The 22,421-nt window shown below is 46.0% G+C and overlaps 1 protein-coding gene across 17 annotated transcripts in view; it reads left to right on the forward strand.

Annotated features, from left to right (window-relative positions):
- Positions 1–22,421, forward strand: part of FRMD4A (FERM domain containing 4A) — a 739,423-nt gene that overhangs the window by 587,067 nt on the left and 129,935 nt on the right. For all 17 annotated transcript variants that reach the window (XM_072825741.1, XM_072825735.1, XM_072825738.1 and 14 more), the window contains 2 exons: positions 31–125; positions 12,809–12,901. In XM_072825741.1, coding sequence (XP_072681842.1) covers positions 31–125; positions 12,809–12,901 — 188 coding nt within the window. The remainder of the gene's footprint in view (positions 1–30; positions 126–12,808; positions 12,902–22,421) is intronic.

The raw sequence follows: 22,421 nt of genomic DNA on the forward strand, positions 1-22,421 counted from the left end.
TGTCTCTTTTCCATCTTACTCTTCCTCCAGCCCAAGCTTTTGGCCAAGGAGCTGCTGGACCTCGTGGCATCTCACTTCAATCTGAAGGAAAAGGAATACTTTGGAATAGCCTTCACAGATGAAACGTAAGTGCTGCCACGGGCCCTCCCGCCCTGCAGGGAGAACCTGACATTGCACTGTCCGAGCTGTCAACAGTGAAATCCGCTGCAGGCCGCTTGGATCCTGTGGTACGGGGTCAGTCCAAGTTCATGATCCGAATTTCAAAGACCTTGTGATCATGCCTGGAACAGCCAAAGGATATATTTAGGATGATGCTAATATAAAATTATTAGGTTAACTAGTTCTTATAATCAAGCAGCTTCGCGTTCAGAACTAAAATGTTTATTTTTTTTTTAAAGTGGATTTTAAAGTGAGTTTATTTCCTATTAAAGTTAAATGAAAACTTCTGGAAATTAAATATTCCTCTCCAGTGTTAGGATAACAATAACAGGAAATGAATTTGATGATAAATTCAAAATGAAAAGTGTCTGTTCAGTTTCACTGTCTCGGCTGGCATAGAATATAAAAATCAAAAATTCATATCATTCAAGTGATGAAAAATACGTTTGTTTTCAGTGGTTTTCAATTTGGCTCTATAAAGTGGCATTTTGCGACACAGGTAAAGAATATCTCTACTAAAATTTCAATTTCCTTCTTAATACGCTGTTATCAAGAGTACATTGAATACCTGCACAGATTCCTAGATAAGATGCAAAAAGGAAATGCTTCACAATTTTTTTTCCTTTGTGTTCTCTCTCTCACTTGCTCTCCAAATGTTTAGAATGACAGAGGTGATTTCCTAGGATATTAACAGAGAAGGGGGGTTAGGTTAGTGGCTGAACAAGACAGTACAGGGGAGGCAATGCCCCATCAGTCAAGATGGTGCCATCGAGGCAGGACAAGCTCAGATGCAAGGACAGGAGGAACCCACATTGGGCAGTTGGAGGTATCTGCACATTGTCCCGTTAGCCTCAGGAGCTACAAGTGAGTAGGATGGCCATCTGATTTATTATTTGAATCAGGACAGTATAAGTAGTAAAATGGCATGGAAACAAGGACTGTCTTGGATGAACTGGAATGTTTGCCCTCTAAATTAGCAGTGTTTCAAGCGACAGTGCAATCAGGTTGCAGGCATGGGGAGCAGAGCTACATCGTCCTCAAGAAAGCCAGGAGGAGCCAGGTTGGCCTCTGGCCCTGGAGCATGTAGAGAAGTGAGCATGACGGAAAGCAGGAGTGTTGCCCAGGCCTAGAATGATCACTGTGCCTGCAGGTAGGGCCGGTAAGCAGAGTCCAGGGAAAGTGTGGCCACCACTATCCCCTTCACCCCAATCTAGGGTGGAGGATCCATCCAGCAAAGCATAGGAGCAACAGGCAGCTGGGAGGAGCTCAGTGGGTGAGGGCTGCAGCTGCCAGGTGGGCCTGACTCATGGGGAACCAGCTAGTGGGCAAGCTGGAGGACTCTGGGGGGAAGGAGCCAGAGTAGTAATAAAGCAAATGCTTTAAAACAAATACAGATCAAGAGCAACTACTTTCACAAGCACAGATATTTTCTTCCCCTTTGCCTGAGAATCACTGTTAAACCTCCTAAATTGCTATTCGTACATTCCACTAATTAGAAGGAAACCAGAAGTTTCAATTAATCATATCCCATTGTTCACATTGCCCGAGTATGTTTACTCTTGTAAAAGGTCTGTGAACTCTCTGTTAGTCCCGGTTAGACTTTCCTTTTTAATACACGGAATCAAGGAATGAGCATGTGGTCCCAGGCCAATGAGGAAGAAATAGGCCGGCTGAACGTTGCAAATCCCTGCCAGAGCAGCATAGCCCAGAAGGAATGGATTGTAAGGTAGAAAGTCACCCTCGTCCCGAGAGAGAGGACAGCACACAACCACACGGTACAGAAAGGAAAGTGGGAAAGCACAGGGCCGCACACTTGTGCCATCAGATGGCCTGCAGCTGCGCCTGGGTGACTCAGTCAGTGAGGCATCCAACTCTTGATCCACCTCAGGTCTTGATCCCAAGATTGTTAGTTCAAGCCCCACATTGGGCTCCATGCTGGTGTGGAGCCTACTTAAAAACAACAAAACAAAACCCAGCCTATGGTTCTCTGGGCTGGCCAGGAAAGCATGAGTGTGCTTTCCCTGAGTATGTGAGTGTGAGGCCAGGCTGCCAAAAAGCGTCTTACTACCTTGAGTGGTGGAATTGGAGGTGAGGCAGGCTCTGTGGGGAGGAGTCATGGGAGGGTGGGGGGATGTGAGCCATCCTCTAGCAGGGTCCAGGGAAAGTGTGGCCACCACCATTCCCTTCACCCCATTCTGGGTGGGAGGATCCATCCAGCAAGCGTAGGAGCAGCAGGCAGCTGGCAGGAGCTCAGTGGGCGAGGGCTGCAGCTGCCAGGTGGGCCTAACTCATGGGGAACTGGCTAGGGTCAGGGACCTGCGGAAATCAAGAACCAGGGTCCCTGAGGGACCAGGACAAGGGGGCAGAAACAAAGAGATGGCTATGACTCAGGGCGTAGTCAGTTGTGGCCTGACAACACCTGGGGCCAACAGATGTTGGCTGATGGCCTTGTTGGTAATCTGAACTTTCCTCCTTTTCCTGGTAGGAAAGGGGGGCAGGGCAGCTGCCATCATGAAGTAGCGCCCGTGGCTGGGACCTGGCCTAGGTTGGTGGTCATATGTCAGTGAGCACTTAGCCTTGTTATATGTGCCTCCAGCCCTCATTCTGGGCACTGCTGGACTAACATAGAATTTTTTAATAACCGTGTGTCCAAATTGTGTGTATGTAGTATGATGTAGTGTGTGTGTGTGAGAGAGAGAGAAAGAGAGAGAGATTTATGCAGGTGCTACACTGTGTCTCCTCTATTAAAATGAAATCAAAGTTCCATCTTATTACAGCCCAAGATATACCCTGTGGATTTGCCTATTTCCTAATGCAAATCAAACAAGACTAACATTTGGAAAGTGCTCATGAGCTGTAAAATATTGTACAAGATCCCATCACAGTACTATGATTCTGTGTAGTAGAATAGATGACTTTAAGGTCATAGATTGCCAGCAAGGCCTTTTATATTACTTGCTGTTGATGACATTTTGTAGGATCTGGATGGAGCTGGAGAAGAGCTATATAAAAGCAGAAGAAAGACAGGAAATTGGGAATTTCTCTAAGCTTCTCTCATGCCATAATGTTGTATTCTTTAATAAAGTGCCCAGATCCACAGGGCACAACTTTGTGCCCAAGGGTATTCAATATTGTTGGCTAATCTGCAGTTTTGCAGCATTAGTACTAGCTTTGCCTTTTCCTGTTTTAATTTAACTTTTTAACTTTTTATTTTGAAATAATTAAACTTACAAGAGTTGACAAAAATAGCAAAGCTCCCATATACGTTCCACCCAGCTTCCTCAATTGTTATTCGTTTACAGAGTGTGTTACATTTTTCAAAACTGAGAAATTAGCATTGGAACTAGTATGCTCTGATATTATTGGTACTAACCTACAGACTTTAAGTTTTACTCGTTTTTTCATGAATGCCTTTTTTTTCTGTTCCAAGATCCAATTGCATTTAGCACCCTTTTATTTTTTATAACTAATACAAAGAGACATCAGTAGTCATCTGTAAATGGTCTGAATGCTGGTGATCCATGCAAACAGTGACATTTTGGCAGCCTTTTAAACATTCTGCAGCTAAGTAAGAGCACAGTATAAATTTGATCTTAAAATAATTAATGTTTTGCTAGAGTCATGGTTCTCAGTCTTGACCACATACTGGTGTCACCGAGACATTTTATAAAATACCAGTGCCTGGGACCTGCCCCCTAAATTCTGATTTAATTGATTTGGCTGTGGCCTGAACATCAAGATCTTTCATAGCTTCCTGATGGATTGTAAATGTGTAGCCAAATTTCAAAAAGACCGTGTTCTAGAGAGAGAGGGGAAAGTTGGAGTGAATTTCTTCTGCTTCCTCCCAAAGATCCAAGAAGAGAAGCTGAGTTCACCCAGCTTTGAGTATTTGGAGCCAGACATGACCAATTATGTCATGACACATGCCAGGGACCTGCACAGTTATGGACTCTCTCTATTCCCAGGAGAGTCAGGAAACCTAATGTGTGGGAACCAGCTCAGAAATGCAGATTTAGTGTTTCCATGAGCACATATGGGATAACTGAAATTTTCTCTTACCAATCATTTGCTCCCATCATTTAAAGAAAGTTATTTGTACATTTTATTTTCAAAATATATACATGGCTGTTTTAACACCCAAGTTTTGTTTTGTTTTTTTGTTTTCAGAGCCCGTGGCTCTGGTAGTGTAATTTAAATCAATTAAGTCCAGTTTGTAGTTACCCAATCTATTTTCCATCATCATTTTGTTTCCTCTGTTTGGGTTTCTTTTTAAAGGAAAATGCTTTTTTGAGGTATAATTGCTATACAAAGAACTGTGCGTATTTTATGTGTGCAGTTATATATGTTTGGACATAATGCAAACACTCTTCACACCCAAGTGTTTTTAATTAAGTTTTAGGTTTTTATTTGTTGACAGAGGATCCTATCATCAAAAGCTCTAATTTTTATCCTAGGGGCACCTGGCTGGCTCAGTAGATAGAGCCTGTGACTCTTGATCTCAGGTTCATGAATTCAAATCCTACAATGAGCATAGAGTCTACTTAAAAAAAATAATAATTAGGATACCTGGGTGGCACAGGTATCCAACTCTTGGTTTCAGCTCAGGTTGTGACCTCAGGGTCCTGAGATCAAGCCCTGTGTCCTGATCTGTGCCCAGTGTGGGGTCTGCTTAAGACTCTCTCTCCCTCTCCTTCTGCCCTTCCTCCCTGCACACACACACACACACTCTCTCTCTCTCTCTCTCAAATAAATAAATAAATAAATTTAAAAATAATAATAATAAATTGGGGTACCTGGGTAGCATAGTCCATTGAGCATCTGACTCTTGGTTTCAGCTCACGTTGTGATCTCACAGTCATAGGATCGAACTCCACGTCTGGCTCTGCTCTCAGCGTGGAGTCTGCTTGATATTCTCTCTCTCACTCTCCCTCTCCCTCTGCCCCTTTCCCTCGCTCATCTCTCTAAAATAAATAATCTTTAAGAATAATAATAATAAATTTAAAAAATAACTGTAGTCTATTTAACAGAAATAGTCAAACACATGCCAAGTTGTAGTAATGATTTTCATAGTGTATTTAAATTTTAATCTGAATCTTCTATTAAAAATGTTAAAGAATTGTGTGTCAGAAGCTGTAAATGAGTATTCATGTAATGAAAACCTTTAAGAAGTATTTAGAAAACTGAGGGAGAAAGAAACTTGTTTAGCGATCATTGCATATTTTAAAAGCCAGGTACAGTTAGAATGTGTTTTCACATACCAATTAAGAAAATGACTAGTTCTTAACCTCTTATTTAATCACAGAACCCTTTGAAATTTGTTAACAAGTTACATTCCATCGCCTCCACCAAAATTTACGCACATAATAATTTATGCTCAAATTTTAGAGGATTCACAGACAGCATGAAGCCAGAATCCTAATGTAAGAACCAATTAAGGAATTTTTTTTTTAACAACATGCTATGTTTCCATTGATCGCATCATTGATTGGTACTGTTTGTAGAGTCTGGGTTATCCAAATAATTTCGGTCCCAAATGCCTTCTTATACTGGAAATGCATCAGTTCAGTGCTGGGACGGTGGGGAGAATCCTTTCTGCTATGCAGTGTCCTTGATCTCTGCTCCCCTCTAGTAGAAGCAGGACCACCATTGGTGGAGGCTTCTGAGAAGGATTTAGCTAGTGAGCATTCGCAGTCTCAAGCTTATCTACAACTTAAAAATAAAGTAGAAAAGCAATTTTTTCACTTGCAAAAGAAACAACAGGAAGATACAGCTGTGGGAAAGTAATTTTAGAAATAAGTTTGGGATTTCCATTCATTAAATGCTCTGTACCAGGAGACTGGGGAGAAAAATCAGTACCAAGGCCTCTGTGCCTGGGTTGTAACTGCTGCTCCTGGGAATGTAGTATTCAGCACTCAGTGCTACCTCGGAGACAGCTTGTGTAGACATCAGACATATAGCAAACCACAGTACCTTCTATTTACTGACTGGAGAAGGGCTCCAGAACTCTTTCTGTTTTCAGCTGAGACAAATGAAATAGAATGGTGCAATCTGAAGAGGCCTTAGGAATCCATGCTTTCTCTTGACTTTTTCATTCCCAGTGTGAATGGTACAGTGGAGCTCAGATCCTGGAGTCAGTGAGCAGTGAATTCCCCCTGAGTACGGAGACTGTTTAGGGCAGGAGCAGCGTCTATACAGCGTCTATACGGATAGCTGTCATCACACTGACAATATTGATCAATGGTGCATAAGTGAAGCTGATGTAGTCATTCACTTAGCATCCACTGTTAAGCTCTGGAAATACAGAAATGACTAGCCTTGACCCCCTATAGGACTTGTATTTTGAGTTTAGGAGGTAAATAATCAGATACAGTGTAGGAGGTGCTACAAAAGAAAATTCAGAACAGCCTTAAGAGAACATAGTAGAGCAAATTTCCTCCATAAATAAAAAATTAAAGCCATAAAGTCAGTGGGGCTGAACAGCCATCTGCCTCAATACTCATCTTTTGTCTGTCTCCCTCTCTGTCTCTTTCACACGTGTACATACACCCACACACACTCTCACTCACACACTTGAAAGCCACTATTTGAGAGTTTCTAGCACGAGCTGTCCCTGATGAGTCCACGTATTTCCAACTAAGGACATCAACTAGCTAAACATTCTTCCATTTGAAGAGCACTCTGCCCCCCCACCCCACCCCATCCAGTGACACCTGTAAGAATTTCATGCTCTTGCTTGGCTTTCTTTGGAAACTCATTGCATAGGAAATAACCTGTCTACAATAAAAACCACTAAAAGGCACAGCATATTGCTCCCCCTCAGGGGTCCAAGAGGCAGTGAGCTCAGATGGACTTAGCACATACCTCCACCCTCCGGTAGCTCTCTGTAAACAAAGCTCTCCTTAGGGCCATCTCTGTTGAAGGTGCCTGGGCTGGAACCAAAAATCTATTTGTGTTATATGTAGAAGCTAAAAGCAATCTGTTAAATAAATGCATCCAATTTCTGTTGCCTGGAAGCAATTGCATATTTTTTACTGACCTAACAGTTTGACCTATTGCCACCATAAACCAAATGAGTGTTATCTTGCTCAGCTTTAAAGATAGTTATCAGTCAGACAGTAACACAAATAAACTCAGTGTCTGCTGGGGCATTGTTTTATTTTTTGCTTTGTTACTGGTAAACGCACCGAGGTGAATCCTCAAATGAAAAATCAATGAGAATAATGAAAACTGAGCTATCAGCCATCGCTTAGTTAAACTGAATAGAGAAAATGCTCCTTTGACCTATTTGTTGCCCATCCCACCCGAACTTAAAGGAAAAAATAAGGTATTTGAGGGTAGGGACTTCGTGCAGAGACTGTGGGGTGTTATGTAGGCAAAGAAGCGTCCTGTGCTGTGAGGAATCCTTGATGCTGTTGGCTGCAGCAGACATGACTTTGAGCCACGTACAACGAGCAGACAATATTTTAATGAGCCAAAGGTGGTGGCCTCCAGGGTACTGGACTTTCCAGTTGACATGTCTGTCCATCTCTTAGCTTTTACCCTAATATCAGACAGTTATCATAAAAGACTTCAGATGAGTCACTTGTCCCTTTAGTCTTTGCCTTTGTGAGCAGCAGCCTGCAGTGAAGACACTTTTGCAGGCATGCAAAATGGGGGGACCCCCTTCCTTCCACATGAGGGTCTCAGAATTCCGGGTATGGGAAGTCCACCTGTCCGTGGTTGGTAGAGCGTGTGCATTGTGCCATTCTCCACCTCCCCCAGTTGAGGTGGTGAGGTGTTCAAGCAGAGGTTGTGGATAGAGGAAATTCATTTCTCCTCAGAGGCCTAGCTATTCAATTTGGGGTGATTCTGGCCGCCTCCTCCTCGTTCTCTCTGCTTCCTGATCATTTTCTCACGGTCTGTTTCATTGCGTTGTAAATGCTAAACCAATATATGGCTGTGAACCAAGGAATTTCCAGTTAAAGTTTATTACTATACTGTCATTCTTTTTTTTTAATAAATTTTATTTTATTCATGAGAGACACAAAGAGAGAGAGAGAGAGGCAGAGACACAGGCAGAGGGAGAAACAAGCTCCATGCAGGGAGCCTGACGTGGGACTTGACCCCAGGTCTCCAAGATCATGCCCTAGGCTGAAGGTGGCGCTAAACCGCTGAGCCACTGGGGCTGCCCACTGTCATTCTTTTAAAGATTTTTTTTTTAAATTTTTTTAAAGATTAATTTATTTATTTGAGGCGACACAGGGCAGGGGTAGAAGGAGAGAGAAACTCAAGCAGACTCCATGCTGAGCACAGAGCCCGATGTGGGGCTCGATCTCACAACCCTGAGATTATGACCTGAGCTGAAATCAAGAGTTGGACGCTTAACTGACTGAGCCACCCAGGGACCCACCTTTAAAAAAATTTCAATGTGGGAATGAAATTCTCTAGAGAGGGAATCTATTCCTCTAGTTGTCTTCTGTTAACATGGATGAAGAAGGGCAGTGAGCACCCCCAACAGAGTGGCATTCAGGTGACACCCATATCTGTGGCCCTTCGTGCACAGTGTCCCTACTTGGAGGTTCTTCACCAAGTGAATCATGCCCCCTGGGGGAGCCCAGGTCAAATCTCCAACAGTCTGTGTGGTCAGTAATGTTGGGCCATTGTACTGGGCTGTGGATTTGTCTTGTGATGATCCTGAAAAGATTATTTCTGCCAGAGCCTTTATTTATAAAAAATTATTGTCAGGCGAAAGATTAAAATTTCAATCTTCATTGTCATTGGATGGATTGCTGTTCGGAGAGTTCTCAGATTCTCTGTTTATTTGGCATCCATTAATTCCAAAGCCAGACTAAGAGCCAAAGCTGTTTGCCTCTCCCCTGTGACCCAGAGCCCTCCTCTGAGGCACCTTCTCTGTTGGGCTCTCACACACGGAGCCAGGGTGACCGCTGCCCTTAATCAGTTCAAGGCCGGGTGCCAGACGGCTAGGGACAGCCCTTATGCCTCAGAACCTGCCAGAGTCATTAAAACTAGCCAACCCTGAGCTGTTTCCACTGTCCTGTCTTGCCTTTCCTGTGGAGACCCCAGCAGAGGCTCTGACCTTTGCCTTCCCCTTATTCCTTGTCTCATAACCAACACTGGTGCTTCCCCCCATGGCCCCCCCTGGCTTGGTGTGCCTCTTACTGATGGGGGGGGACTCTGAATAACGTTAAACTCTTCTTTCAATAGCGTTAACCTCTGAGCTGTCACTTGGTCACTTTCGTAAAATGAGATGCAGGAGTAAATCTGTGGCTTTTGATGGCAGTCATCCCATCAGTGAGCATGCCCTTAGGAGCACCTAATACTTGTCAAGCACGGTGTGAGGTTCGGGGATGACATTTTTTTTTTAAATGTTGAAAACTTACAACTTAGTCGAGGAGACAGGTTGTATTCTTTATTTATTTGTTTATTTATTTTTTTGGTTGTATTCTTTAGATAACTAATTGTATGAGAATATGCCACACGTTCTGAGGATGACATAAACAAAAGCCTGGAGAAGTTTCAAAGAAACCCAAAGCGAATCAATGAAGGAAGGCTTCCCTGAAAGACTGGAACTCAGCCTTGAACAAAGGCTAGGGCTCAGATAATGAGGATGGAGAGACCAATTCCAATTAGGGGAAATGGCATGATCAGAGTCCTAGCAGAGAGCACGCATGTGGCATGTTTGCAGGAGGCTGAGCCTAAAGAGAAGGCTCTAGGAGATTTTGGACATTTTCAGAGGCAGGAAGAGAGTGGCTGTAACTTATTTTCCAATAATTAGGGCTAATGTTTGTGTTAATACCTTCCGCTTGATCAGACACATACTCTGACCTTATGGAGCAGATCTCTGCTTTCAGATGTAAAAGGCCTATTGGGGAGACAGAACACATACGCAGAGGAGCTTCTATGGAGTGTGGGAGGTCCAGGAGCAGGTGTGCCAGGGGTGGGCGCCGTGAGGGGCCAGAGAGGAGCCCAGCCCAGGCTGGTGTGTGGTGTGGGAAGATGGGTCAAGGAATGCTTTCTGGAGGAGACATGGGAGAGCTCGGTCCTGAAGGATGAGTCAGACCTCACTCAGTGATGCAGGAGGGGAAGGGCATTCTAGGCAGAGAGGGCAGCTGAGCTAAGGCACAGAGATCTGAAACAATGTGACCCTGTGGGGCATTAGCAGCATTGCAGGTACGACTAGAGACCAAGGTGGCACCCAGGCTTGCTGTTCCCAGATCCCGTGTTCTAGTTGGATGGGAATTCATCCCACCATTTTGGAAGAAGTTGATCTGGTCATCCTATTTAGAAAACTTTTTTTGTTGTTGTTATTTTTTATCCTTACTATATTATTTAGGGAAGAATAACCAAACATGAAAGGCAAAGTTAATAGAAAAAAAAAAAAGATTTTCTAGATTGAGAGCCCCAGAAGGAGGAAAAAGAGCCAGAGTTCCTCAGGTGGATGCTCCTCAGAAGCAGATCCCCATGCCATCTTTAGAGCCACAGCTGTGGGCGTCATTGAAAGAGGGTTTTGTGGGACGCCTGGGTGGCTCAGCAGTTGAGCATCTGCCTTCGGCTCAGAGTGTGATCCCAGGATCCAGGATCGAGTCCTACATCAGGCTCCTTGCGGGAAGCCTGCTTCTCCCTCGGCCTGTGTCTCTGCCCCTCTCTCTCTCTCTCTCTTTCTGTGTCTCTCATGAATAAATAAATAAAATCTTAAAAAAAAAAAAAAGGAAAGAGAGGGTTTTGTGCAAAAGGCGCAGCTTGAATGAAGTCTTAAAGTGGAGCTAGAAGCCTCTAGTGCATTCTCTGTCTTGCATTTGTTGGAGATAAGCATCTTTTCAGAGGAGCAAACATTTTAATACAGTGGCCAGACAACTTTTGTCTCACGTTATCCACAGAGCAAGTGCCAGCCTTTCCCACGAGTGGATATATTATGACCATGTTACACAGCATCAGGCACCTGAGGAGACTTTGTGTTACCAGTTGTGTCAGTTCAACATGAGCTTCCTGAGTAAAAGTGATTATGGGGCTTAGTTGTCCAGGCTGGTGGACTGTGATTGGGCCAGGAGAGGACAGGAAAAGGTAGACTCCTCTGCTCATACTTGTCCCAGGGCTCTGCCTCACTCTGCAAAGACCACTGTCCTCAGCATAGCCTCCTAAGCCCTAACAGCTGGTCCCTGCCCTCTCCAGCCTCATCTCTTTCGACTCACGTGACACCAACATGCCAGATCTCTCCCTACCTCAGGGCCTTTGCACATGCTGGCTGCGCTGCTTGGAACATGGTTCCCTTGCTCTTTTGCTGAGTTAATTCTTCTTCTTCAAATCTCAAACACCAGGTAGTACTTCTCGGGCCCCAAACTCAGTCAGGGCCTTACATATTCTCATTACTCATGGTCCTTGTACCTTAAGTGTTAAGTCCTAATACCAATCTGATTAGTAATTATGCAATTAATTGTGGGAATAGTGGTTGAGTGTCTGTCTCCTGACAAGAATATAAGCTCAAGGGGAATGGGAATTGTGTTTGTTTTGCTCACTGTTGCACCTCCAGATCCTTTTTCAGAGAAGGTTATTAATATTTACAAAAGGAAATAAGAGAGGGAGGGAGAGAGGGAAGGAGGAAATGCACAAGCCCCTCCATTTGTGTATCATCCAACGTCTCTGGGGTTTCACTGTTTAAAATAGCTTTGACGAGGTATAATTGACATATCGTAAACACACATGTTAAAGAGTACAGTTTGATAAGTTTTGACGTGTGTCTACACCCATGAAACCATCACTACCATTGAGATAATGAATATATCCATCACTCCCAAAAGTTTCCTCTTGTCTCACTAAAAGCCCTTCCTCCCACCCTCTCCCCAGGCAACCACGGATTTGCCTCTGTCACTATAGATCACTTGGCACCTTCTGGAGTTTTATATAGATGGAATCCTACAGTCTGCACTCTTTTGTTTGGCTTCTTTCGCTCAGTGTAATTACTCTGAGATTCATCCATGGTGGTATATGTATCAATAGCTCACTGTCTTTATTGGGGCCTAGGACTCTGTTCCAAAACTCTATCATGCTCATTCCTCTATTAATAAACATTTGGGTTGTTCCAAGTTTTGAGCTATTTTAGGTAAAGTGTCTCTGCACATCTGTGTGTAAAAGTCCTGGCATGAATGTAGCTTTCATTTCTCTCAGGTAATACCTAGGAGTAGCACGGCTGGGTCATGTGGTGGGTGTGAGTTTAATTTTTTAAGAAACTTGTCTGTGATTCACTTTTCACCCTGTCTGCTTCCGGCAAGATGTTGTGAAGATTGCTAATATTTTGAAAGTGGGTTTGAGTGCTTCAGGAAAAAAAGGCAGTCAGCAGGGTAGTGGTAAGGGAATTCAGCACGAGGAGAGAGTAGGATTTCATTTTAATTTTTAAATTTTAGCACAGTCTAGGAAATGGATAGCAGGTTGCAAGCCCCAGACCTTCTGATTGCCACTCCCCTCCTCCATGTCACACTGTATCTGCCATTGATTCGGTCTTCCTCCAGATAATTCCTTGAGGTTTCTTAAATTGAGAACTTCGTAGTGAGATATAAGTCCACATTGGTCTGTGATCCAGCATGTTCTACTGTACACACGCCTTCATCACAGGACACTTCTCCAGTCCTAACCCGTTTGTCTCTCTTCTCCTCAGGGGACACTTAAACTGGCTTCAGCTAGATCGAAGAGTGTTGGAACATGACTTCCCCAAAAAGTCAGGACCGGTGGTTTTATACTTTTGTGTCAGGTATGTATAGCTGGTGTCCCTCCTTTTACTTCTTATATCTTTCTTGGTCAAGAAAAGTCTGGGAGGACAGTGTAACAAAGGAAAGGGGAATCAAGTGTTTTGTGGTCCGTTGGCCAATGACAGAGGTCACAATCGACTGTACGCATGCTGCATTCCCAGTAGATGTGGGCATAGGGTGTGAGTGTCCAAGGCCTGCCCTGTGTGCATGAATACACGTTTGTGCTCTTGCACTAGGATATTTGTGTGGAATGAAGATAAGAGCTCTTTTTTTTTTTTTTTTTTTTGCTTTTTTGGGGGGAGGGGCATATATCTCAAACTGAACTAAGTCTCTTACAGTAACACAAAATTCTTGGATTACTATTATTTTCTTGTGTGGCAGTCATTTAGAGCTATATCACAAATACCTGTGTCTTTCCTTTTTCTTAAGATTTTATTTATTTATTTGAGAGATCAAGCGAGCACACAAGTCAGGGGGGATGGACAGAGGAAGAGGGAGAAGCAGACTCCCTGCTGAGCAGGGAGCTTGACTTGGGCTCTTACCCCGGACCCTGGGATCATGACTTGAGCCGAAGGCAGATGCTCAACCGACAGAGCCACCCAGGTGCCCCTGTGTCTGCTTTCCTTTTACCATAAGTGGCACTTGGCCTCTTGAAACTTGCTTATTTTAACTTATTCCAAATAGGAATAGCTGAAATGCAGCAGCAAACCATAGATCAATGCCTTCCCCACTAAGGGAGGATATGGCATAATAAAATACCAGAAACAAAGGGCATTTTCTGTTTACTAATCTATTATAAGAAGTTTTATTTTGTGACTGCAGAGAATATAATTTGCTTCTCACGGTTAAGATTTGTAAATATCTCACAAAGTCAGCTGGACTTTAATTTGCAGAAGGTTTTGGCAAGTTAGAGGGGGTCGTGTTATAGGTTCAGGGACAATGCCCAGATCCGAGCATCCAGATCCAGCAGCTCCCAGAGCACTTGTCCTTGGAGCCACCAGGCAAGTTTCTGTGCAGAACATTCATTGCACACCATTGCAGGGACATTTAGGCTTGAAGGGCTCCATCTTCCATTGGACACCAACCGAGTGTGTATTCCTACTGAATACACACCTTGTTCTTTTAAAATATGTTAAAATTTTACAGTGTGGTGCCTGGGTGGCTCAGTGGTTGAGCTTCTGTTTTTGGCTCATACCACGATCCCAGGGTTCTAAGATTAAGCCTCAGGTCGGGTTCCCTGCTCGGGTGGCGAGTCTGCTTCTCCCTCTTCCCCTCCCTCTGCCCCTTCCCCAAACTCGTGTTTGTGCGTGCACACACTCACACACGCACATGTTCTCTGTCTCTCAAATAAATAAAATTTTTAAAAAATATATATTAACAATTTCAAGAGCAGGACACAAACAATTCACAGGCCAATTCTTCTAAAGAGCATGGTCAGAAATGCAGTTTCAGACGTAGCCATCCTGATACCATGGAAGGCATCCGAGAGCCTAAACAAGAATTAAAGGGTCCATTTACCAGGCAGGAATGTGTATCGCCACCTCCACGGAGGAGCAAATTTAAACTTAGATTTAATGCCCTTTTGATTTGTTTAAGAGCTGCAAACCTTTCAGAGCTAATCTTAGCCATTTCCATTACTGATGGGTGTGATCTTGATGTCACAGTCTCTTTAATGGTGGCTCCATTTTCTCAGATAAATGGAAAAGTAACCACATAATGGAGAGTTAACAATACCACCGGGGTGGGGGTGGGGGGCGCAGCATCAAGCAAGACTCAGTTGAATTGAAGCGTTTCCTTAACCTGTAATCAAAGGTGGATTTGCCATGCGCTTGCTGTACATCAGGATCTCCCCTCCTTCCTGCTGCTTTTCACTGACGTTGTCAAAAAGAGAAAATACTGGGCTGGTGGTATATTAGCTGGTTTTTGCAAGGGTTGTGAGCTGAGTTACTGGTGGGTTTCAGAGTCTGAGCCTTGGCAGAAAGCTGGGGCACCGTGAGATTGCCTGGTTGACACATTGGTCACAGGATATAGAGGCCATTCCAGGTCACTCCTGACTTCTGTCTGTGATGCCAGCTACTCAGAGAGCTACAGAGGTAGATCCCATGCTCTCAGTACAGAGAACCAGGAATGAAGGCTTCTGCCAACCGGCCCCCATTTTCCTAGTTGGCCGCAGCAGGCATCTCGCAGGACACTCCCCCGGAAAAACTCTCCCAGGCCCACATTTGGGGACAGACTCCTAGCAGAATACGGCCACAACGCCAAGCTCCTTCTGTAAGCGCATCGCGAAAGCTGCTCTTTCTACAGAGCCTCGGGTTTCTTTGTCCACTTACTTCTTGGCCACTTCTGAGTGCTTCTAACTCATCAGGTCCGTAGCCGGACTCATCATCTTGACCCCCCACCCAGGCCTTCCGCGGTCCTTGGAATCTGTGACATCGTTATCCACTCAGTCCTATAGACTTTCACCTTGAAGTCTTTCCTCTTTCCCAGATACTTAGATGCATTGATTGTCAGCTGCTGCTTCCACCCTCTGTCCTATCCTCCCACCCCTCATCATCTGTCACTTGAACTATTGCAGCCGTGTCCCATGGGTGGGTGGGTGTCACCTGGCCACCAATCACAGAGGATCCTGGCTCCCAGACCTCACTCTCCTGAGTCCCCACTTCACAACTAGCTGGGCAGTGCAGTTAGCAAAACATCAAGAGTGCTTTCTCCAAGAGAGGAGGCGGATCCTCTCATGTAGGTGAATTGGGCTTTTTTTTTTTTTACCTTGGTACCTGGGAAGAACTCCCAGCTTATAACTGGGTACTTTTCTAGGGGTTCCCAGAGGCTATTTTCTCCAAAGGAATGCTAGGATAAATCATCTTCATAAAAAACTCTGATCATGGGCTATGCCAGAGTCCATCGAGGAGCCCCTGTCCAGCTGGGCGATGTCCCTGTGTGCACACCCTGTCCTTCCTCAACAAGGGAGCAGCCACTTGAGAAGCCCCAGCCCAGCCATCGGTACCCATGCTTGCCTGCAAGTGGTCTGACTCTCCAGCTACTCGTATTAGCCTTTCTCCTTTTGTTTAAACACCTATAGATGGCATCTCCATAACACCTGCACCATTAGCCTTCGTGGAAAAGGAGAATAAAAGCACCCAGTAAGAGACCGTGGAAAAGACTGGCAGCCTTAAGCCAAGGTTTAGGAATTCATCCAGTGGAAATATTAACCCTGTATCACTGGGGATCTAAATTTGGGCTGCCATCCCAGCATGGCTTATTATTTGTCAATTATATAGTCTCTCGCTGTAATGCATGTTCAAAATGTCTGTGAGAACGAGGGCAAAATTCTTACCTCTATTCAACTGATTATGAAAAATAAGACCCAAATATATTAAATAACATGAATTTGAATTCAGAAAATTCTGCTTTAGCCTCTGAGCATGTCCTCGAAGGGGACACCTGAAGCTGGTATCACACTGCTGGATATCCTCAGAATGGCAGGGGCAGAGGACTAAGTATCCATCTTCACTGACCCATGGTTTTTAGCCTAAAAAGAACTCCCCCCCCCCTCCTCCTCAGATCACCAGGAGCGATCACAGAGGCTTCAGAGTCTTAATAATCACCTAAAAAGAAGCAAGGTCCGAGGGAAAGGATCTATCCATTTTTAAACACCTGTCCATTATTCAGGATGATTGTAAATCTTCACAGGCCTTAAATAAGGTATTGTTACTCCTGGTTAAGGAGACGGAGATGAGGGACGCTTGGGTGGCTCACTGTTGAGCATCTGCCTTCATTCAGCTCAGGTCGTGATCCCTGGGATCCTGGGATCGAGTCCCACTTCGAGCTCGCAGAAGGGAGCCTGCTTGTGTCTCTGCCTCTCTCTGTGTGTCTCTCATGAATAAATAAATAAAAATTAAAAAAAAAAAAAAAAGATCTGGCTCCAGACCTCACGCCCTACCCCCATCCCCAACCACGCTGCTTCTCTCTCCACAAGTGAAAAGCAACTCTGTGATTGCTTATCAGAGACTCTGGCAGGGCCACGGGCCACTGAGTCAGGATCAGTGACTTTGGTCCATCTCGCGGTCCACACTTGGCTTCGGCTACAGAGCAAGGGTGCACCTGTAGAGATGGCCTCAGGTACAGATGCACCCCCATCGGGTGAGAGGGCATGGAGAGCAGCCCTCCCAGGGCTGACATTCCAGATCTAGCACTACCGAACCCCGAGTCGCCTCAGCGGAGAGCACCTTATTGGTGGAGGGACATCCCATAGTCGCAGAGCTTGGAGGCAGGTTGGAACCTCCCTATTGGCAGAGAAAGGGACATGGCTGATGGCAAAGCAGGAGTTTTCAGAAGCCAAGAGATGCATCATTAGCCCCACTTGAGACACTCTTGCCGTTTCCTGACCAGGGTGAACACCAGTGGGAAGGTATCCTGCCCTGCGCTGTGCCCCCTCCTGTAAGGAAGACTCTGCAGTCCCATAGGCACCCCAAGCTTTATCTCTGCAGGGCCTGGAGCCAAAACGCACTCTCGTTCCAGCTGTGAGAGTGAGCTTCCCCCGTGGGACGCTGTGCTGCACACTCGCCGTTGGCAGCAGATTCAGTTACTGATGCACAAATACTCCACTGGCTCTCACCACACCGTGGGCATTGTTTCAGGAGCTAAGGTAGAGCGGTGAGCGGAGCAGGCAAGATGTGCACCTGTGCATCTATTGCCCCAAATTCCGAGACCCTCTCAGCCCGCCTGCCATCACCTCTGCAGGTTCAGCCCAAACCCTATTACGCACGGTTGCAACGGCCCCTCCACCCCTGACTGCCCCTCCCATTGCTGCTGGCCACATGCGGGCATGACGCGCTGGTACATGTACACACACACACACACACGCATGCTCACTTGCACACATGCACACACATGTAGGTTGGGATCCGTCCAGTCACATATTTCTTTTATTTCTACCCCTGAGCTGCTGAGAGCGGTCGGGGCTGGGGGAGGGGGATCACACAACTGCAGGCTGCTACATGATTGCTTATGACCAATGTCACACACTCAGCGGGTGTCTAGCCAGTTCTGCTGGGTGTGTGGCTCAGGGTCCACCGCACTGCCCACTGTGGCTGTTCCTCCTGCCGTAAACGCCAAACCAGAAGCTCACACCTTTGCTCCGAGGAGTTGACATTGCTCATGATTTTGCAGAGAAAAGGAAAGCTGGCCCAAGGGAACTTCAGCTTCCTACTCCCTTCCTCGGTCAAACCCACCCATCTTTGTGGCCTCCTAAGCCCCTCAGTGTGCCCGTGCACATGCACTCATGCATGCACATGTCCGAGGCCAGCAGGTCCACCTGTGCCCCAGTTCCAGCCCGTTCCAAGAGCTGCCTGCCTGCAGTCTGCCATCTCTCTTTCTCCGTCTTACATAAGCTGCTGCTTCTCCACGGATGTCTCCCCTCCACGACCATGACTCTCCTACCCTGACTGAAGAAAATACCCTCTCTGACCCGCATCCTCCTTTAGCTGCTGCCCCCAAGCTTCCACCCCTGCCCACATCAAAGGTCTGGAAGGATAAGTCTGTCCTTGTCTCCCTTCTCCACATCCCACCGGCTCCTCAGCTTGTGGCTGTCCCATCACCACCGTGGTCACTGGTGGTCTCTGTAGGCCCCAGATTCCATGGGTGCTTCTCTGCCATCCTCTGCCTGAATCAATGGCATCTTCATCTCATTGACCCCCAAACTTACCCCTCGTCCCATGGCATCTCCTTATCTCGGTGATTGGCACCACCACACACCCAGCCAGAAACTAGGGAGTCAACCTTGACTCTTGCTCTCTCCCCACTGCCTGTTTGCCCTCCTTCATTCGCTAATTCCTGTTCCTTTTGTGTCTTAAATCGGTCTTATATGCACCACTGACTCCCCACAAAAACCCCCTTGGCTGTAATTAGGACCTTCCTAAACCTCTCCTGGTCATGCCTCCTTGCAGTCTCCTCTCGGTTACCACTGAGTATCTTTCCAGAAGTCTCATCTGATACCCTACTCAGAATTTTCCTGGCTTCCTGTCATCCTGCTGTGGTTATCCTTAGCATGTCCTGTATGATCTGACTTCTGTGTACCTGCCAGCCTCACCTCCTGCTGCTCCATCACCCCTCACACCCCGACCTTACATGCAGCCCAGGCATCAGTGCAGGAGCAAGATCACATCCATTTGCAGATCGCTGTTTAGGACTGTGAGGCCAGCGCCCCCAATAGAACAATGCCCCTCTGGTGGTAAGCTTAAGTAATACATCAAGAAAAATTATAAGAAAAATATCCCTGCACACGCAAGGACGTCTCTTTATTTCGGTAGGAGCATGTTTGTGCTCGGAATGGTTCCCTCCACGCCTGGGCTGTTCCTTCAGTTGTGCCTTCTTCAGCCACGTGTCCCTGCAACTCTGACCATATACGCTGCTTGTAGGAGAAAAAATAGAGATTAGATTTGTCTCCTCAAATGGAGTTTCACCAACAATAAACTGAGGCGAGCACCAGGAAAATTAAAACAACAAAAGGAGAGGTGATCCCAGGAAGCTTTAATCTGGGAAGAGGGGATTTTACAGCCAAGTTTATGGCCTGACAATCGGTGCCTCTCCTGGTTGGCCGAAGACAAGCGGTTGCTCTATGCGGTCACCATAGTAACACTGAAGGCAGGGATCCAAAATGAGGTGCCTGCTAACCAGAACTTGCTAGATCTCAACTGGGTGCCCCAGTTAAGATTTTAGAGCTGCTGAAATTCTAAAGATCAGAGATGTTTGGCCCCAGAAACTCACAGCGGTACCAGATAGCCTTTTCATTACCATCGCTTCTTTTTGCTACTGAAAGTCAGCATTCCAAATGCGACACTTGTGTTCATTATAGAATGAAATCAGTGGTCCATTTAATTAACACTTGCTGTAAATATTCGGTGATTCCCAAGTGCCAAGGGGTGGATGTGAGAGGAAAGAGGAGGAGCGGGTGGTTGAGAAAAGGAAACCTGACTGGTGTCCTGTGGCTGGACACTTCAAGCTGCTGCAGCCGGAGGTGTCCACGGGTTAAAGGGGGTGAGACTGCCTTCAGGCTTCAGAGCCTCTTGATTATCTTTGTGCTCACACACGTATTTATTCCTTCTTCAGACCGTCTGATAAAATACCTCAGGTCCACATCATCTGGGCCAGGTTGGGTGTGACATTGCTTATGGTATTCAAGAAACAGATTTAGACTTAGCCAGATTTGCCATTGTCCTAGAACATAGGTTGGCCCTTTGACTCAAAAAAAAAAAAAAAAAAAAAAAAGGCCATCAGATCCAGTCCTGCTAAATGTGCTGAAGAACCCGTTTTAAAGTTTAAGTTTTATTCTTACTCAGGTATGGGTACTCCCAACAAACATAAGGGGATGGTGGCCATTGAAAAGACTAGTTTGCTATTCACAGTTCCAGAAAGGAGAAGAGAGGGCTCGCCACACCAGGCAAGGCCAGAAGGGACTCACCAGGGTTGGTCAGGAGGCAGAGGGAGGGGAGGGAATTGTGGGGAAGAGCTTTTGTTTTGTGGTTTCTACAGGAAGGAATGGGTGAGGCAGAGTAATCAGGTTTAGGATTGACTACTTTGAATAATTTCAGCAGGCTATGGGGCATAGAGGCTGTCCAGAGTTGTCTGGCCCTGGCTCTGGGGTGATTAGGGCAGGAGGGTAATGACCTGGAGTGTGAGAGCCCCACAAAGGAGCAGGAAGGGTGTGTGAGCTCTCTAGATCGGCCTGTCTGCACATGAAGGGCAAGCTCACACCTCTAAGGAACTGGTCAACCCTGGGAGGGGCCGTCCCTCCAGAGCCACCAAGGCCCCAGATGTCAAAGCACCAGAAACCCCTGGTTAATCTGGAGCCACACTTGGAATTGTCTGTGCAGACCCTGTGAATCAACAAGAAAGCATTCAGTTCCTTAGGTTTACCCAGAGACCCGGAATTTCTTTGTGAACCAGGTCTTTGAGGAAGCACTGCTCCCCACCCCTCAATAACCCGTGCACTGGGAATTAAGGAAAAGCAACATCGCCACCTGCTGATAAAAACGAGGAGCTCTCATGAAAATCAAAAAGAACACAACTGGTTAAAAAAAAAAAAAAATCCTGACTTTATACCCAAACCATCAATGTTTCCCACTTTCCCAGAAGTTTCTTCTCCCTGGGGCTCCCGCACTTTGCGCTCTGGGCCTCAGTGTGTGGATCGAGATGTCGAAGGTCTGTTTTCCTCCAGGCATTTTGACTCTCAAGTCTCCTGATGCTGATGGAAAGTTCTGGATGAGTTAAATATCCAGGGTTACAGAATGATAACATGACCATCCTGGAGCTCACACAGATTTTTTGTTATTGTTGTTTTTTTAAGATTTTATTTATTTATGAGAGACACACAGAAAGAGGCAGAGACACAGGCAGAGGGAGAAGCAGGCTCCCTGAAAGAGCCTAATGTGGGACTTGATCCCAGGACCTGGGGATCATGACCTGAGCCAAAGGCAGACACTCAGCCACTGAGGCACCCGGACATCTCTGCTCACATGGTTTTCCAGGCTGTTTCTCGGTGATAAAGGTTCATAGGAAGCTGCTTTCTAGTTTCTGTCAAGAGGAGGTGATTTATTTTCTTCTCTACCCTCCTGCCTCTGGTCCAGCTTGTAACTGGGGCGGGGGTGGGGGGGGGTGGGCAGGGGACACGAATGCTGTCGCAGAGGACAGAACTTGCCCTGTCCTTTCCAGTTTCCATTACTAGAGAGAAGGGGGAGTGCTGTTTCCTTTTTATACTATTGAGGAGAAATGCATGGCAGGGGTGGCAGGTGTCTTCACTCCTTCATCCTCAGGAATTGAAACAAATGCCATAAAGACACAAGGCATCGCTTTGAGAATGATGGAACAGCAGACCCAACAGATTTAGACTCTGAATGATTATTGCAGAATTAAGGTCACTCGCTTAGTCACACAGAAACCTCTGCTGTAGTTCTGGCTTTAAGATTCGTGATGATAAAAAAAAAAAAAGATTCGTGGTGATCAGCTTGTTTGTGCAACCTGTCATGTTGACAGTGAGCAAGGGGCAGGGGGGCAGGACACACACACACACACACACACACACACACACACACTGGGCATTTCAGGGCATGGGGGACACAGTAGGGGTCACTTAGCTCCTCCCTCTCCTGCAGTGCCTTCCCTGCCCACCTCACTGGCCTATCCTGAGAGCTCCACTCAGCGGCAAGTGAGGAGAGTGAAGCTGAGAACCAGAGCCTTTTGCTCCCAGACCCTTAAACTATGCCCACGTGTGTGCCAGGCGCTGTGTTAGTCCTGGAGAGACAGAAAAAATGAATGGGATTTGGCCTCACCCTCCAGGGGGCATTAATCACCTAGGAAGAAGATGCCCCAGGGAACAGAAAAGTACGGGACACAGAGGAAGAGCCTAGAGAGAGGAGCTCTTCCCTGGGCCATCAGCAGAGATCAGGACACATGGTGTTTCTGGGTGAGGGCAAGGGAGCAAGAGTGGTTTGAGGTGTGGAGGATGGTGGTTTCTGGGACGAGGGC

The sequence above is a fragment of the Canis lupus genome, chromosome 5, assembly GCF_048164855.1.
Source record: "Canis lupus baileyi chromosome 5, mCanLup2.hap1, whole genome shotgun sequence".
In the NCBI taxonomy this organism is placed as follows: domain Eukaryota; kingdom Metazoa; phylum Chordata; class Mammalia; order Carnivora; family Canidae; genus Canis; species Canis lupus.